Source organism: Lobosporangium transversale (genome assembly GCF_002105155.1).
Source record: "Lobosporangium transversale strain NRRL 3116 chromosome Unknown BCR41scaffold_15, whole genome shotgun sequence".
NCBI lineage: Eukaryota > Fungi > Mortierellomycota > Mortierellomycetes > Mortierellales > Mortierellaceae > Lobosporangium > Lobosporangium transversale.
In genome coordinates this window covers 356,227-373,065 of record NW_019028993.1, presented here as the reverse complement: position 1 = coordinate 373,065, position 16,839 = coordinate 356,227, and the positions used below count along the sequence as shown (strand labels likewise).

General features: G+C 41.6%; 4 protein-coding genes across 4 annotated transcripts; 1 reads left to right on the top strand and 3 right to left on the bottom strand.

Annotated features, from left to right (window-relative positions):
- The first annotated feature begins 148 nt into the window (after positions 1-148).
- Positions 149-3,986, top strand: BCR41DRAFT_421552 (Eisosome component PIL1-domain-containing protein). Its single transcript, XM_022030045.1, has 3 exons — positions 149-442; positions 647-1,073; positions 1,223-3,986. Exons 1-3 carry the CDS (start codon positions 269-271, stop codon positions 3,862-3,864), a joined length of 3,243 nt encoding a protein of 1,080 aa, XP_021882101.1. The 5' UTR covers positions 149-268; the 3' UTR covers positions 3,865-3,986.
- Positions 3,987-5,406: 1,420 nt separating this feature from the next.
- BCR41DRAFT_352171 (hypothetical protein) lies at positions 5,407-11,132 on the bottom strand. The gene is made up of 8 exons (XM_022023910.1): positions 10,632-11,132; positions 9,911-9,989; positions 9,502-9,789; positions 9,304-9,401; positions 8,878-9,195; positions 8,661-8,771; positions 7,470-8,564; positions 5,407-7,347 (listed from the first exon to the last, which is right to left on the bottom strand). The coding sequence occupies exons 1-8, from the start codon at positions 10,710-10,712 to the stop codon at positions 5,458-5,460; spliced, it is 3,960 nt and encodes a 1,319-aa protein (XP_021882100.1). The 5' UTR covers positions 10,713-11,132; the 3' UTR covers positions 5,407-5,457.
- Positions 11,133-11,435: 303 nt separating this feature from the next.
- Positions 11,436-13,552, bottom strand: BCR41DRAFT_380769 (hypothetical protein). Its single transcript, XM_022027275.1, has 9 exons — positions 13,326-13,552; positions 13,159-13,190; positions 12,938-13,009; positions 12,666-12,796; positions 12,404-12,566; positions 12,211-12,285; positions 11,928-12,074; positions 11,749-11,835; positions 11,436-11,642 (listed from the first exon to the last, which is right to left on the bottom strand). The coding sequence occupies exons 1-9, from the start codon at positions 13,501-13,503 to the stop codon at positions 11,454-11,456; spliced, it is 1,074 nt and encodes a 357-aa protein (XP_021882099.1). The 5' UTR covers positions 13,504-13,552; the 3' UTR covers positions 11,436-11,453.
- A 1,147-nt stretch (positions 13,553-14,699) lies between these two features.
- BCR41DRAFT_421549 (hypothetical protein) lies at positions 14,700-16,458 on the bottom strand. The gene is made up of 3 exons (XM_022030044.1): positions 16,322-16,458; positions 16,114-16,216; positions 14,700-15,991 (listed from the first exon to the last, which is right to left on the bottom strand). The coding sequence occupies exons 1-3, from the start codon at positions 16,343-16,345 to the stop codon at positions 14,838-14,840; spliced, it is 1,281 nt and encodes a 426-aa protein (XP_021882098.1). The 5' UTR covers positions 16,346-16,458; the 3' UTR covers positions 14,700-14,837.
- Positions 16,459-16,839: the final 381 nt, after the last annotated feature.

Genomic DNA, 16,839 nt, shown 5'->3' with positions numbered 1-16,839 from the left:
GCCTAAAAACTCCACTGCATGGAAAAAAAAAAAAAAAAAAAAAAGCCCTTGGCCTGAATTGGGCCTGAATTGCTCTTTTACTTTCTTCTCTTTTCTTCTCACACTTTTTATTTCCTTCCTTCTTGATACTTGATACTCGCCTCTCGTTTTTTTTTCTTACTTTTTCCACTTTTTTTTTCAACAAAGCGTTTCAACTTTTTTTTTTTTATTGTAGAAGGAAAGAGAACAAATAAGAAAAAAACCAAATAATAATAGTAACACAGGAACGATGGATTATCTAGGTTCCCATCTTCAGGAGAGTGCACGTCGTGCCGCTGGATCATTTCTCAGTCCATTGACAAACGCAATAGGCGAGCAACGTCGATTGATCGACAGTCTTGCTGTTGTCTCCAAAGTCCGTGTTGAGGAGTGCAAGCATATGATGGTTTGGAGCAAAGCTCAGGTAAAGGGGGATAAATGTTTGTAAATATAAATGTACAAAGGATTGTCAAATGAATAGGTGATGGGCTTTGAAAGAGGGATGTAGATGGGAATGGCGAATGGTGATGGCGTTAGTAATGGTGCACAATACGACACGAGCACTGACACCTTGTTTTTGCGTGTGAATGATTTTTTTTTTTTTTTTTTTCTTTTTTTAATCTTACAGACTGAAGACCTTGGTGATGTTCTATTGAAGCTCAACCTACTCATCCGAAAGATCAGTGACTATGAAATCCGGTTTGGAACCCAATATGAATCGTTCCGTGAAAAGGTCAAATATCTGCGGACAAAGGACGATTCACTTTGTGAAATGGGCCGTCGTCAAGTCGAACTCCAGAACAAGATCTTGGATGCATCGAAGAGTCGTTTGCGCTCGGCAAAGGCCATGTTGTTACAAAAGGAACTGGATGACATTCAAAGGGATAGTGCACCCACAGAGACAAAATTACAGAAGTTGAAACGAGAACTCATCAAGGGTGCATATACTGAACAATTGAACGCTATCATTGAGCTCGGCAAAAAGATGCAGATCATTGGAGAACATGGCAAACAGTTGTTGGAGCATATTGACTTACCAAATGGTCAGAACGATGGTAAAAACATATAAAAAAAACTGAGAGAACAGCAAACTTTTACCTCGTGGTCTTTTGTTGGCTCTCCTTTTTTTATTTCCTAATGGAAGCAATGGAAGCAATGGAAAATGCTGATAAAGTTCTTTTTTTTCTTTCTTTCTTGGGTTTAGATCGCAAGACGGAGGATATCCTTCAGTCTGCTCGTATTGCGCTTGAAAACTGGGATAAACTAGTCATGGTCGAACCGCATCCAATAGTCGTTCATCCACCTCCTCCCCATCCTCCCAGATCATCCACTCAATCTTCTATCGCCAGCAGTGTACTTTCGCTCGCTGTCTCAGCAACGCCCTCGAACACACACTTAGACTCGGACGCTTCTGATAATGATGAAGAATTTGTACCTGCCCCTTCCACTCCACTCAAGAGCAAACCGTCGGTAGCACTGTCGACATCCGATGATAGCGTCTTACTTTTGCAAGAACAAAGCGTAAAGTCAAAAAAGCCTGAAGTCGAAGTTGCACTCAAATCACCCCCAACATCAGCATCAGAACCAGCACCAGCACCAGCATCAGAACCAGAACCAGAACCAGCACCAGCACCAGCACCAGCACCAGCACCAGCACCGGTAGAAGTCACATCTACACCTGAATCTGAATCTGAAAATGAGTCTGAAGTTGAATCTGAATCTGAATCTGAATCCGAACCAGAACCTAAACCTGAGGTCGCAGCGCACCAAGTAAAAGCAAAGGAGGAGCCAGTTGAGGCGGAGGAAGAAGAAAAAGAAGAAACCCCCAAAGTGCCAACGCCAGAAACCCATCTTAATGTCGCGTCCTTTGGGTCAACGCTCGTGCCAAAACTTACTCTTACTCCAAACAAGAACAAGGGCTCAACATCGACTCCACCAGGACCTGCTCCTTCAGATTGGGCTGCTGAAGCCACTGAGGCTTTGGCCAGTATCCAGCTCAAAAAACTTGAAGAGATGATGAAAAATGACACCTCTGCTTCCGAGGCTGAGACACTTCGTCGTCTGGAAAAACTCGAGTTGAAACAGGCTCTTGAGCTCAGCCTTACAGAATCCACGAAACCCCAGGTCCAGAGCGATAACGGAGATCTTCAACTCAGTGCAGAGGAAATCCGGTTTGTGATGGGCGATATCGCTCCTAAAAGGTCTACTAAGATTGCAAAGAGACAGCCCAGAGGCCCTGAAACAGATGGCTTAGCACCTGTCGTAGTTGTCCGTCCTGGCTCCAGAAGAAAATCCAAGAAAACTGCTGGCTCAAATGTTTCTGTCGACACAGAAAAGAGTGCAACAGACGGAGAATCAGAACAGGCCCTGGAAACACCCAAGGCTTCGAAACCGCAGCGTATTGTCCGTGGACCTCAGGCAGCTGAACCCGAAGGCAATAAAGTTTCTCAACAAGGACCTCGTCCTTGGGTTCCAGGTGAAGGTGATGAGGATGATGACGACAGCGATGACACAACGTCTGAAACGTCAACAGTAGATCTACAAGGACCTGAAGAACTAGCTAACTCCACAGACGTTGTAGAAACTATGGGTGAGGGCGATCATGGAGCATCCAAAAAGAAATCTGCAAGCCAGACAAAGGTACTTGAAAGTTTAGGTCGTGAACCCGAGAGACCTCTGGAAAGTATGGGACCTGAGCCCGAGAAGACGTATGAAAGCATGGGATCCGAACCCGAGAAGACGTATGAGAGCATGGGCGACGACGGTCGCGTCCCAACCGACACTTCGTCGATGCCTTCTGCCTCAACTACTAGATCCAACACCACAGCATCAGACATGTCTGTGCCGTATGTGCCAATGCCTCAGGTGCCCTCACTGGAAGAGATTCGCCAACAAAAGATACTTTTGAAGCAACAGCAACAGCAACAGCACCAACAGCAACAAATGGCTGCGTATGGTCTCTCTCCCGAGCTACAGTACCTTCAACTCCAGAGCTCTCCTCAGGCCATGAATCAGCAGCTACAGGGATATCAAGGACACGGCTCGCCACAGACGCCTCATAGTTCGATTTATACTGCATCACCCGCTCAGACTCATAGTCGTGTGGGCAGTAACTACCAAACTCCTAACTACAAGCCCTCAACAGCATATGTCCCTCAAGCATCTAAACAAAAGAATCGACTATCAGGGTCACATACTGGCTCCTCTGGCTCCTCTCCTCAGCCCCAGCACCAGCAGCAATACTCCAACCAACAGTACCCGCAACAGCAACAGCATCACCAGTATATTCAGCAACAGCGACAGCAACTTCAGGACTTTTTCTACACTCCCTATGAACAGGAATATCAGCAACAGCAGTATCAACTATATCATCAGCAACTTCGTGAACAACAGCATCAGCGTCAAAGCTCGGTTTCGTCTGTTGGAAGCAATGCCAGCGCTCAGAGCAGTATTGGAATTGCACCCTTGGGCTGGAACTTGCCAGGTATGGCCCCTCCCCAGATTACAGATGATGACTTGAGATATTACCAGCAACAGCAGCAGCAAAAACGACAACAGCAACAGTACCAGCATCATCAACGTACACCATCTACTGCTGAATCAGTTCATAGTGATCATGGTGGCAATGTTTATCCCGTATCATCAGGCGTTCCTTCGCCATCACCATCGCATATTTCATTGATCCCAGATAATAACAGTGTTTCATCTGCAGTTCCTTCGCCTGTCATGGCTTCTGTTGCGCCTCTGACGCCTCAAAAGCAGCAGCAGCAGCAGCAGCAACAGCAGCAACAACAACAGTCGCAATTGAGTCCAAGTCCAGATGATTACAAAGTCGAAGTCAAGTAACCAAAAGTCATGAAATGGATCTTTAAACTATATATCAGTAAAAATAAAGAGATAGCATAATTAGAATAAGCTTGCTTCATAGGATGTAGGATGAAAATATAAAACAGAAAAAAGAATCCTCTGCATGAATCTTCAGTTGTGAGTTGTGAGTGAGGAGACTTCAGGACTTGTATGTTTTATCGATTCTTCGAGGCATATTAATTGTCAGATCAACTCCCCATTATTATTAGTCCATTTTCTACATGCTGTATCTGGGTTGGAGACAGTGAGATAAGCTGGAAGTGAAGCAGCGGCGATTTTTGAGAAGCCTGCTTGACCAAGTGCTCTGCGATGCACTGCTACCTCAGACATCCTTCACCATTTATTCTAGAATCTCGAGCATCAATAAAAGCTTGATTACACACAGCTACAGAAAGGATAATGCACATCCAAACACATATCAGTTTTGTATACACACATGCATAAAATAAAAGATGCCAACCATAGTCACCCTTCATTGCTTTCTCACAAAAAAAAAAAAAAAAAAAAACCCTTGGTTGAGGTTGCATCTGTTTTAGCAATTTTAGTGTTGCCATAGAAATCCTTTAATTTAATAACAAAAGTTTAGCTGTTGCAACTTATCACTCCAGCCAAAAAGTCAAGTTTGGTCCCTGCCTGAGAGAGAAGTGTCTGCAAGAGCAAATCACATTTGCCTTTCAGCACCTGCATGTGCACATGAACTTCGTCCTCAGGCCGGTGACGAGCCTAAGGGTTCCCAATGGTTTCGTGTAAAGAAGTGTTGCAGAGGAACCATGGCACAGTAGAATGTTTAGCTGGGTGCTAGGACGACAATTATACAGCGTTTTAATCGTTTTATCTACATGTACTTTAAAATTAACTCTATCCGATTCTATTTTTTATTTGAACTGTTCCAATCTCTAAAATAAATTGTCCAAAGTAAAGTTAAAAAATTAACCGAAAAGGATGGAGAAATTTATCATAACTAGCCATGGGACCTTGTGATATTATCGGCGCGTCCTGAAAATTATCAACCGCCTTGGGTTTTTTTTCTTCAGATTCAAAAAAAAAAAAAAAAGGAAAAAAAAAAAAAAAAAAAAAAAAAGGAAAAAAAGAAAAAAGGTCGTCAATTTATTTTTATTTTTATTTTCACCTGTTTCTGGTACACCATGATTTGTATGAGTTGACATGCTTGTATCTAATAGCCGCAAGAAGAGCGGCATCCAAGAACGACTGGACCTCACCTGCGCACACTATAGTATTGGCGAAGTCACTCGAAGTGATATATTGTGAAAGCGAAATGGAGTTTCCATTGTGATTGCGGGTGATACTAAAATCCATTCTCTCATCAACAATGTGAGTTCATCTTCAAATATTGAATACAAATAAAATAGGAGTTCCATGGTTCCTCCCGCTTTATTGCCCTCCTTGTTTACTATTAAGATTTATGTATAGCTGTATGATTGTTTGGGAAATATCGCCTTCTAAGGACTTTTTTGCAATGACATGTTTCGTCTGTAGCCTTTTTTTTTTTTTTTTTTTTTTTCCTTCTTATAGCTATGTCTGACATTTATTCCCTTTTAGCGACCGGGCAAATCATGCTATTGACTTGTGTGACTTGGTAGAGACTGGTCGTTCACCACCTGTTACACTGTTAGGGCCACTACCACTGCCACTGCTGCTTCTGTAGATAGCTTCACCACGCTCTTGTTCCAGGGATAACCGCGAAGAACCAACTACCAATAATGATGAGGGTGGCGCCGCGCCCGAAGACCCACTGCTTTGGTTAAAATACCCAGTCATATGTGTTGCTTTGGTTGTCAACGACTCTATCACCTTGCGCGCGGTCGACGTCCTCTTCGCCGCCTTGCTCTCCTTGTCTTTATCCTTGCCCTTGTCTTGTGAACCTTCGCTCAGTCCAAACGCTTTTGAGAAGAATGGTACTGGACTTTTGCTATGTCCCTGCGCTGCCTCAAGTCTAGCCGCCATTTCTTCTGCAGTGACATTGTTGTGTATCAATAACTCAGTATTGCGATCCGGACCAGGTTCTGAGGCAGCTGACCGTGGAAGATGTGAAAGCGGTTCAAGATTTGATCCCGATATCGAACGTCGTCGGTTTGATCCCGATATGAATGCTGCTAGCTGCGGTGTCGAACTCTCTGGTGGAGGTGAAATTATGTCTTCCTCACTTCCAGACAAGACATTGAGGCCTGCGGTGCTCTCGGATCCTTCGCCTGCAGAGTTGGCTCCACTGGAGATAGACTGTTGCACAACACACCAGTCTTCCTCATCCTTCGCTTCCTCAACTCTGAAGCTAACAGGTATGTCATCCGACTTCTCCTTGCGCTTATTGAGTCTCTGCTTTGCAAGATCTAAATCATGATAAAAGTACTTGATAGCCTCACCAACACCATCCTCTTTACGGATTTTTTCGCCAATCAACTTTGCCTTCCTGATCATCTTTTCATCTGTTGTAATCGTAATAAGGGCTGATGTGAGCTTCTTGACTGTCAAATCGTGGCACCACACACCAACTCCAGCTTCCTCCAAACGTTGCGCCCAAAAGTATTGATCACCAAAGAAGGGCTTGATCACTGTTGGAATACCAGCCCGCAATCCGGCTGCAGCCGTACCCGCGCCTCCATGATGAACACAACCTGCCAATTGAGGGAACAACCAGTCGTGAGGCACAGATTTGAGCATGTAGATGCAAGTTGGATAGACAATCTCCTCACTAGCTGCCTTCTTGGCAGCACCCGCGGCACCATCCTGAGCTGTCACACGATCCGACCATCCTTTTGAAATGATGGCTCGGACCCCAGATTTGACAACAGCCTCAATGATAGCTTTAGTCATACCATCAGGATCAGCCACCACCATGGACCCAAAGCCAATATACACAGGCTTCTTCTCAGGTTCTGCATTCAAAAACGCAACAAGGTCTTCAGGTGGTGTCCATGAAAGGTCTGGATTGTCCAAAAACCAATAGCCTGTGACGTGGATCCATGAAGGCCAGTCCATAGGCGCTGGTACAACATTTGGACTCCAAGAGTATAAGCTAGGGACATGATGAGCATCCATCTTTTCTAAACTGGTGGGCCCGAGACCGAGTGTTTCTTTGCGCCAGCGATTGATTTGTCCAGAGATACCTTTCCAGAAGACTTGCTCAATCATTACGTAAGTCATATAGTTATAAGATCGGCCAAGGTTGTGTTCAGGAACAGCAAATGGATGTGGAAACGCACGAGTACGTGTCCATGGGAAAGGAAAAGCTCGGAAATATGGAATGTCGAGCTTCTCAGCAATGTGAATGCCAGCCATGGCAGATGGTGATTCAATCAGGACATCACTGCCTTGGCAAGCTTCCCAAGCCGACACCATAAGCTCATCCAACCAGCCGCGGAATCGTTTGAGGCCTTCGCGAATAAATGACACTGTAAACATGCCATTCTCCACACATAGCTCAATAAGCTCACCTGGATCACCCTATTGGTTCGAATCCAAAAAAAATAAAAAAATAAAAAAATAAAAAAAAAAATAAGTATTCGCCCTTTCCTTAATCCAAAGTCCAAGAAAATCTGTATAAAGTAGTGAAAGGAAAAACTTACTCCGACCAAGCCAAACTCAATACCATGGCCTTCGATCCAATCCTTGTATTCACCATGAGTTGAGATGCGACACTTATGGCCGTCTTTCATCAATCTTTTGCAAAGAGCAATATAAGGTTGCACATCACCTCGACTTCCAATAGTCAAACAGGTAATACGCATTGGAGGGCGTGCCTTGAATTCAGGATGCGATGACCAAGACATAGCCTCCACATGAACAGGCTCATCGCCCAACATCAGTGAATCCGTGACCCGCGACCCGATAGGATCGTCTATCTCCAGCGACGGGGTTTCTGCGATTGCACGTGCTCTCTGCTTCATACGACGTTCCTGAGCAGCTGGAGAGATTTCTTGCTGAATAGCGTTCAGGATCTTGTCGCGAGTCTCGGGCGTTTTGAATTCTAAAAAGATTTCCGCGTCCGTTTTGGTAAGGATTGCCAATCCATGAAAAAATAACTGGGTTCCCTTTTGCTTGTCCACTTCTCTCGCATCAGCCAACGGCATAATAAGGATCGTTTTCGTAGGCACGTTAAACTTTGACTTGAAACATACATAGTTTTCAGAGACATAAATTCGTCCATACACAAGCATGCTACGTAACAGATAGCCCGAAACGATTGTGTTCAATTCTTCAGAGTCCGGTAGCGAAAATTCACGTCTGAAGGCTTCCTTCTCCTCATCGTTCAAGATCATGTTCTCTTCAGAGACATCTGTGCCAGATTTGTGATCTGTAAGCCAGTTAGTTGTTCCTCGAAGAGAGAAAGGAAATGCGAGCCGCGACTTTTCCTTTTCGTTTTCCTCTGTGTCAGATGAAGGTTGAGATCTGCTGGGGCTATTGCTTCTGGATCTCGATTTATTGTTGGGAGGATATAAGAAGTTGCGCGAGATACGGCGCCCTTGAAAAAGCGAAGATTGTTGCGACGAGGTGGAAGCAGTCTGGGCGAACCTCTTTGTTGCGCCAATGGTGGGTGAGGTGCTGTCGTAAATTTTATTGTCTTTGGCGCTACCATATGTCTTTGATCGCTGGCATTTCTCATGCTGTGCTTTCATTGTCTCCAATGCCATCACCGCGTCATCAAAATAGGCGAAGTGGTACTAGTGAGAGCCAAGTGGTAATAATCATTAGCATAACCATGGTTACTTCATATTTCGCCAGATCAAAGTCACTGCACATATCCACGACCGATATACCTCTTCAATAGCAAGGGATTCTTCGTTTTCTAGTACTCTGACTTGAATCGCCTCTGCAAAATTCATATTATTCATTTCCACTCCCAAGACAATGCTCAATGGGATTGAAATCTAAATCACAAATGTGAAAGGAAGTGGAGACTGCAGGTATTAGTAAACAGTAAACAGAGAGAGCAACCAATTGCTTTTGTAGGAAACTGGTGCCGGCATACGGTACCTTGACTTTGTTTCCCTCCATTGTGGCATGAAGGATAGATTTTTGAATAGCTTTAACCCAATCTTGCCTCGAAAGCCCAGAATCCGTTTTAAAAGTGTGCTTGCGATTCTCTGTAAAGATATGGAAAGTCAAGTCGTTGTTGGGTGAAGACTCTGCATGAAGGGCATGCTTAAGATCGATCGTATTGAGTGGGAAATATACATCGGATTGATTGGCGTAGTAGCTCAAGACATCGTTTTTGAGGACGAACCAATGACGAGTAAATTGCATAGTGGTCCTAGACTTTTTGGAGAAAAACCCTTCCTTTTGTGTGGCATCCTACATATCAGCAGGCAAGAGGGCGAAGCAAATAAGCAGGAGTTAATAAATTAACGTGAAAACAAGGCAATATTAGTCCAGGCTGTGCAACTCAAATATGCAGTTTACCTGACTGTCGGGTAGGTTGGCATAGAATAAGATGTGCTCCGTCGTCAAATATAAATGACCAGGAAGAAGTAATGAACGCGCCAAATAGCACGGGTATTCTTTTAAGAATAATCATATTAGAAAAAGATAATGGAGTCGGTAAATTAGGTAAAAACCCATCAACACTAAACAGTCGTCTAGGTTCAGAATATTCTCTACCTCCAATAACTTGTTCTGTTTCTGGCAATCCAAATGCCACCAATAACTTTTCTACCATCGTTATCTTATCGCGGGAGGCGCCAAATGAAGCGGCGTTAATAATTTTCATAGTATCATCGCCATCGCTTGATGATCGCTGCGTCTCTGGATGAAGAATGTCTTTATGCTGTTTGTTCATTTGGAAATAACGACCTTCTTCGTCACTGAAGCCTTCTTCTTCGCCATCTGAATGAATGCCTAGGTCATGGACAGATCCATGTCGATGCTTTATTTTATGGAGATCATTGCCTATTCGATTAAAAAGAAAAAGAAAAGAGTCAATCATCTGTATCAGCGCGAAACACTGAAATCACGACTGATTTTTTTTTTTTTTTTTTTTTTAGGTCCTCCTCAGCGTAAATCAACATACCACTCTTATTCACGTGGACCATGTCATCTTCCTCTTCGGAACTCAATTCGGACCTCTGTTGAGAGTCAGCCATGTTTTCCTAATTGATAGAATTGATAGAGCATTAAAAAAAAATGTACAAGTCAGGATATACCTGCCATCTCGTTTATCCTCGTGAACAGTGACGCATTCTTTTTCTTTTTTTTTTAAAAAAATTAAAAGTTGCATTACTAAAAGACCGACACAGGCACTGTCGATCTTTGCCAGTGATCAATGTAATTTTTTTTTTTTTGTGTGTTGACACGACAATAATCTTGTTCATGACAGAGTTGCATATTTTGTTGTGCCTTCACTATTTTTTCTGCCTCTCATGACTTTGTTGTCAGGGTCACACTTCCTTCTTTGTTTCCTTCTCTTGTCCAGTTTGTCATTGTCTGTTCCAATAGATTTTTTAAGACACAGCCTCTCTCTCTACTTCATCCCTTCTTCCACGGTCATCCCCTGGGACTCACCGGTCAAATCTCTCTCTCCACAATTGCCCCCAAATATGCATGTGGAAGATTGTAAACATAAATTTGCTTACACAGTTAATTTGAAAATAAAAAATAAAAAAAAAGATTAAAACATTAACTGATAACAGACCTCTTTTGATATACGTATAAAAAGGAAACTGCCACCTCTTTAAAAGATATCATGAACCAAAACACTTTCTTTCTTTCTTTCTTTTTTTTTTTTTTTTTACCTGTCGTAGTGCTGCGGCTGCAAATTGCAGGAAGGCAGAGCCACTTGTAAGTGGTCTCATGAATCTGTTGCCGGCACTCATTTGCTGATAATATTTAATAGTTTACTTGGTAGCTTGCTGCGCCTAAAAGTTGTTCGCTGAGCAGGATCTTTTATATATATATATTTTTCCTCAGCGCCTGTAAAATGGTTGAGGACCAATGGAATGAATGTCGAAAAAGAAAAGAAAAGAAAAAAGAAAAAGTAATGTTTGTGTAGTACTGTAGTACCAGCGAAGAAACTAAAGGGCGAAGTTTATAGTGGCGAGGAGGAAGTGAAGAAGAAAAAGAAGAAAAAAAGGGGGAAGTCTGATGAACAATCAAAAGAGGTTAAAAAAGAAAAACAATGAGAAGATGGAAAGAACAGGGTTCTCTTCTTCTGACATTGCATTCTAATTAATTTATATAAAACATGTTGCCCCACCCATTCCTCTTACTTGTTCTACTTCTGTGATAAAATGCACGGAGAAAGAGGAGGTTGCTTTTTTTTACGTGTCCACGTGCGTTTGCTGCAGCCCCACTTGGGCTATTTTAGTCTGGCACAATGTCAGGACATTGCCAACATGATTAAAAACATTTGAGCAAACCTTAAATCCTGATCCCGCCAAGAGTATCAAGTGCCAAGCATGATTGCATATCAATATCATGCCATGTCTTGCACCAAAATCCATTTTTTTTTAATTCCAGACAACACAGCCAACATTTGTCTCAATTAGCCATATGCAACCAATGCACTGAAGGTCTTTTTTATATTTGTTTTTTTATTCATTGATTATCAGAAGACTTTATGGTCGGACATACTGGGCATCGATCTGCTTAAGCTGAGGCAACATGATCTTCATCTTGAGTCGATATGTTGTGTAGTTGTTGGTTTGAAGAGGGTTTCCTTCTGCGTACACAGTCTCGAGCTTAGGACAATTGTCCTTCAATTCTGACTCAAAGTCCTCAAAGGAATCGAGAAGATTATTGCTCGCCTAGTTTTATAAAGCCATATTATACATTGGATCATCGTTAGAATATCAGAGAACGTCAAATGTACACAAAAAAAAAAAAGATAAAGTCTTTTTTTTTTTTTTTTACCCAGAATTCTTGCAACTCTTTCAAATGGCCAAGGTTTTCAAGCTTCGAGACTCTATTGTTGCTGATGTCAATCGTGGTCAATTTGGTCTAGAGTACTCAGATGACAGATAGCAGTTAGTAATTACCAAGCTTTTTTTGTTATAAAGTGATAAGCAAAACCTCAAATCAGTCTTTCTTACATTTTTTTCGAACCCTTCAATCTTCGATATGCCATTATGGCTTAGATAGATTTCCTCAAGATTCTCCAGTTCTTCGAGTCCTTCAATTGCGGTTAATCTGTTTGATTGAATGCTGAGGATCTTGAGTTTCTTGAGGTTTGATAGATTCTACAATTATTATATACATATAATATTTAATAAATAGGAATGTCTAAATGTAAATTTTCCTGCATCCTCCAATCGAGCTAATTCCAATCTCCAACGGACTAATATTGAAAAAAAAAAAAAAAAAAAAAAAAGTTACCTGTAGTTTGGTAATTTTATTTTTTCCGAGCCACAGCTGCTCCAAATTCACCAGACTGTCAAGGTTCTCGATTTTCTAAGAAAGGGAAAATATATATCCATTCGACAGTAAAATTAATTATCTCTTCTTGATATATATAAGCAAAAAAAAAAAAAAAAAAAAAAAGAACACAAGCTTCAAGAACACGCTTTACTCTGATGCGGTTGGAACCTAGCTCAAGGTTCGTGATGTTCACCAATGTACTCAAGTTCTCAATGACAGTAATTTTGTTGCTGACGAAATACAAGTCCGTGAGTTTGACTAGATGATCGACATTGTTAATATGCCGGATACCGTTGAAACTCAAGTCCAAGGATCTAACAACAGTTAAAATTTTATATACGTATATATATAAAACGTTAATATCATTCTACCGAAATATACATGTCCTTTTGTTTTCAAGAACTACTTCTTACGTCAACTCTGTCAAATTTTCGAGTCCTTCGATTTTACTGAAGCGGTTATCATATAGATCCAATTCTTGGAGTGATGTGAGCGTTTCGAAGCCTTTAATCTTGGGGATCAAGTTCTGTCTGAATGAAAGTCTCTATTGAGCAATATATTAGCAAATATAGTTATGAGTAAAGCAAAACCATAGCCAGGGAGCTAATAATCACATGTACAACAGGCGGAGGAAAAAAAATAAAAATAAAAAAAAAATAAAAAAAGTACACATTATGCAAAATACCTGAAGGTTCTTGAAACGTTCAAGATGTAAAGATGGGACATCATCGATCCTAAGATGCGTTAACTCTAGTTCCTTTAGTTTGTGGAAGAAACGTTGTACAATAATGGTGAGCAAGTATGATTAATAATCTATGAGAAAATAAAATCCTAAAAGCTTTTAAATCCTTTGTTTCCAATGTATCCTTTTTTTTTTTTTATTCTATTGACAATTCTCCAACGAACCTCAGTATCGTCCGGGAAATCTGATAAGAAATCTAACGATGGAGAAGGGATAACCAATCAGTCTTTATTTTCTACTTTTTTATTCTATTTCTTTATCGATACAGACTAAAAAACGCGCTTTAGCATCAAGAATGTTATGAATGGTTGAACGGTATAAAACTCCTTACCTCCATCGGGCGTTTGAGGCTCTTCTCCGCCAGGAATACCACGGTGCACTGCTCCATTTTCGTTCGCACTTTCGTCGCCTGAATCTTCATGCTGATCAGCGTGTGAATTGCTTTTTGCCTCTTGGAAAAGCCTATTTTGCTCTTCAACGTCGAGGTGTACTTGTTTCTTCTCTGCCATTGTCTGAATGAAGAAAAAAGAAAAAAGAAAAAAAAAAAAAATGGAAAGGTTGCATGTAATGTAATGAAGTCATTTCATTTCTCCGTCTTTTTGAGTTTGTGACTTGTACTGAACACGGCGCGTCGCAGCCGCGTAAATTAAATCCTCCCCCCCAGGATCAAGTCGTCGCAAGTTGTGAAACAGCGCTGCCAATATCCTCGATACGCGTTTTGCCGTGTAGTCTACGTAGGGAGATCCTACAGAATGTATTGCTTCTTCAGAACTCAGTCCCAAAACGTACTACTACTTGGCGCGCTTTAAACTAAGGTTGAAGCTGATAATGGTTAGGCTCTCCTAGGGAATGTAGCCTTGAAAGCAAGAATTTTTTTATACTTTTTTACAGACCTACTCCATTCGGGCATCTAGGAGCCACATCACTTGATTGTAAAAAGACATTCATATTTGACTTTTCAACGCGCTTAAATCATCAACCACAAATCTGGTTGCTGACACTAGAAGTAATGAGGAACAACACAAGCATCTGCACAGTCAGTTCAAAGTGTACTGATGATGTTGAAACACATGAAGCAACATTAGACAAGACGCTTTTAATCCTGAAAACAATACAATAAACATGTATTTGTTCTACCAGGCTTCATTCGTACAGATGGCTCTCGCCTCCTATGCTTTTCTAATATAAGTAAACAACAGAAGGTAAATTGCCCTCCTAGGGTCATGTCTTTTGTCAGCATTGTCGACTATCTCTTCGCTGACGTTCGGGCAGCCTGAAAACGAAGGAGAATGTACTAGATATTTTGAAGATGTAAACACAAATACATCAAAGCCATAGGATTGATATTAAACAAGTGTGTCTGTGGTTGGGGTACGCGCATTATTACCTGACTGTTACAAAGGAATGTTTAGTTAACTGATTAACAGTGTTAAGTTAAGCTGTGGATATGTACGCCAAGTAATTTGGTGCAAACGAGGCAAAAATGTCACTTATCGTGGTGCTTTTTTTCAAGCTGTTAAATGAAGAACCTGTTCCTTTAGGCACAGGGGACGTTGAGTGGTCTACAAGGGAATGGATCAGTGAACAATTCTGCGCATTCGAAGAGCTTTGTATTAAAATAAGAATGAATAAAAATATGCAAACAAAAATGGAGTGCGTACTGTAAAATAGGAATATTATAGACTTGACAAAACAATTTATTTCTGTGCGTAATGGCAAATTTATATACAGAGGTTAGAAGGATAGGGATTGGAATAGAGTGGGGGAGGGGGTGTGAATATTTTTTCAGTTTGCCTATACTGAATATGCTTATGGATAAGGGAAAGGATAAGGATGATAGTATTTACAGACCACGCTCGCGGTCACGAGCATTGGCTTCCTCCTTCAAGGACTGTTCGTGCCAGAACTCAGCTTCGTCTTCAAGCGACTTTTGGATACGCTTGTTGATATTATGTTCGAGATGCTCAACGCCATCAGAAATCATATGAGCACGCTTTTCCAAGTTCTGCAAGCCATGGTGGATATCTTTCTTGATGCCACTGGCCCTTCGAGCGATACGCTCGGGAATCTTTCCAGTGTCCTCTTGATCATCCTTCTCCTCAGGCTGGGCACGGACGATGAACTTTCCATCCCTGTAATCACTAGCAGCAGCTTGTCTTGAGAGCTCGAGAGGATGCTCTTCATTGCGACCCTGGCGGTGTACAGGAACAGAGGCATCGACGACGTTCTGGTGAACCTTGCGAGCAGTCTCTTTAGCATCCTTACCTAATGAAGCATTGCGGTTGACAATGTCATCATGGCCCTTGACAGCAGCGGCAGCGACAGTCTTGTCGACTATAACATTGTGGGGCTTGTTATACTCGGGATCAGTCGATGTCGACGTTGCCGTCACAGTGACGGTCGTCCTGGGGGCGGTCACGGGGGACACGGTCGGGCGCGACCCATCAGCTGCAGAATTATTATCGTCGGCCATGGTCTCGATCTCCTTTTTGGATTTTGTGTGATCGTCTGAGCTCCTCCACCAAGCCCAACGAGTGGAAGAAGGTTTCTCAGGGACGCTGGCATTGTTGCTGTTGTTGTTACCGCTGGTGTCTCTGAAGAACGCCTTTTCTTTCTCATGCTGACTCAAATTACCAAGATGACTGGCGGTGTTTTTGGTTTGGTGGGAGATATTATTGAAGTCAGATTTGACAGTATCGACCATCGATTCGCCTTTCTGTTTAAGATCGTGCATGGCTCCTTGAGCCTTTTCACCAATATCAGCAGAAGTCTTTTCGACAGAGCTTAAAAGTGTTCTTTTGGGCGCATCAGAAACAGGTGGGGAGGTGACAGTCATTGAAATAGAAGAGTTAGTACCAGCATCGGCACCATGTTTAGCTGTCGAAGGAACCACAGGAGTCCAGGCATTGGTCATTTTATTTGCATGCGTAGGAAGGAAATAATATCCTCCAAGTGCAGCAAAGGTCAAGGGTGTCAGGATCTTGACTGGAACACTTTCTATCGAAAAAAAGAAGAAACAAAAATAAAAAAGAGGTAAGAGATGATATTCGAAGACTTTTTTTTATTTTTTTTTTATGTAGCATAAAGTGAAAAGCAATGTAATAAAATAAAATACTTACTAACGCGGTGGACAAGTGCAGCACCTCCAATAGCAGCAGCACCGACATATGCCAATCCAGGAAGAAGAGAGCCTTGATCGTCCTTGAGGCGCTGAACTGTATCCTATAATCAAAAAGTTGAAAAATATCCAAATGTTAGAGAAATCTCGGAGATTCGGAAATTTAGTGTAAGTTTGGATGATCAGCTGAAGGATTTTTTTTTCCTTACACTGTTGGAAGGGTTTTTGTTCATTGTTGAGAGATGTGTTTCGTTAAGATATGTGTGTGAATAAAAGTTGGTTTGAGAGTGGGGTGAAAATAATGAAGCGAAAACAAAAAATGGTTGTCAAAGATGGGAAAAAAATGAGGATAGGTAGTAATCTTCATCCTTTATATATATTTATGTTCATTGATAAAAAAAATAGTGTAAGTAGCAATTAGCCCGATCAAGAAATTGTACACACAATGGTGATGTATATGTGGGAGACGCACTCACCCGTCATGTTTGACTTTGACTATGATTGTTGACTTTGCATAATACAATAATGACGAGATAATCATTTTCGCGCTAAAACAAAAAAAAAAAAAAAAAAAAAAAAAATACCCAGAGTTATGCACTTGACGGATTTTGTACTGTTACTCTCTTATCATCATTGCTGCCCTTTTTTAGTTTTATTGCAGCGGCTCATCAATGTGGGAAGCTCTATAATAAAAGAAGCGAGCTTCATAAAATAAATATGAGTAGCA

Excerpts from the sequence above, each read along its gene's own strand:
- BCR41DRAFT_421549 (XM_022030044.1), bottom strand. The coding sequence starts at position 16,345 with ATGAACAAAAACCCTTCCAACAGT. Across the intron at positions 16,217-16,321 it reads ACAAAAACCCTTCCAACAGT|GATACAGTTCAGCGCCTCAA; the intron begins GTAAGGAAAAAA and ends TTTTGATTATAG. Across the intron at positions 15,992-16,113 it reads TGCACTTGTCCACCGCGTTA|AAAGTGTTCCAGTCAAGATC; the intron begins GTAAGTATTTTA and ends TTTTTTCGATAG.
- BCR41DRAFT_421552 (XM_022030045.1), top strand. The coding sequence starts at position 269 with ATGGATTATCTAGGTTCCCATCTTCAGGAGAGTGCACGTCGTGCCGCT. Across the intron at positions 443-646 it reads TGGTTTGGAGCAAAGCTCAG|ACTGAAGACCTTGGTGATGT; the intron begins GTAAAGGGGGAT and ends TTAATCTTACAG. Across the intron at positions 1,074-1,222 it reads ACCAAATGGTCAGAACGATG|ATCGCAAGACGGAGGATATC; the intron begins GTAAAAACATAT and ends TCTTGGGTTTAG.
- BCR41DRAFT_380769 (XM_022027275.1), bottom strand. The coding sequence starts at position 13,503 with ATGGCAGAGAAGAAACAAGTACACCTCGACGTTGAAGAGCAAAATAGG. Across the intron at positions 12,567-12,665 it reads GAAAATTTGACAGAGTTGAC|ATCCTTGGACTTGAGTTTCA; the intron begins GTAAGAAGTAGT and ends AACTGTTGTTAG. Across the intron at positions 11,643-11,748 it reads AAGAGTTGCAAGAATTCTGG|GCGAGCAATAATCTTCTCGA; the intron begins GTAAAAAAAAAA and ends TTATAAAACTAG.
- BCR41DRAFT_352171 (XM_022023910.1), bottom strand. The coding sequence starts at position 10,712 with ATGAGTGCCGGCAACAGATTCATGAGACCACTTACAAGTGGCTCTGCC. Across the intron at positions 9,402-9,501 it reads AACAGAACAAGTTATTGGAG|AATACCCGTGCTATTTGGCG; the intron begins GTAGAGAATATT and ends TATTCTTAAAAG. Across the intron at positions 9,196-9,303 it reads CCAACCTACCCGACAGTCAG|GATGCCACACAAAAGGAAGG; the intron begins GTAAACTGCATA and ends GCTGATATGTAG.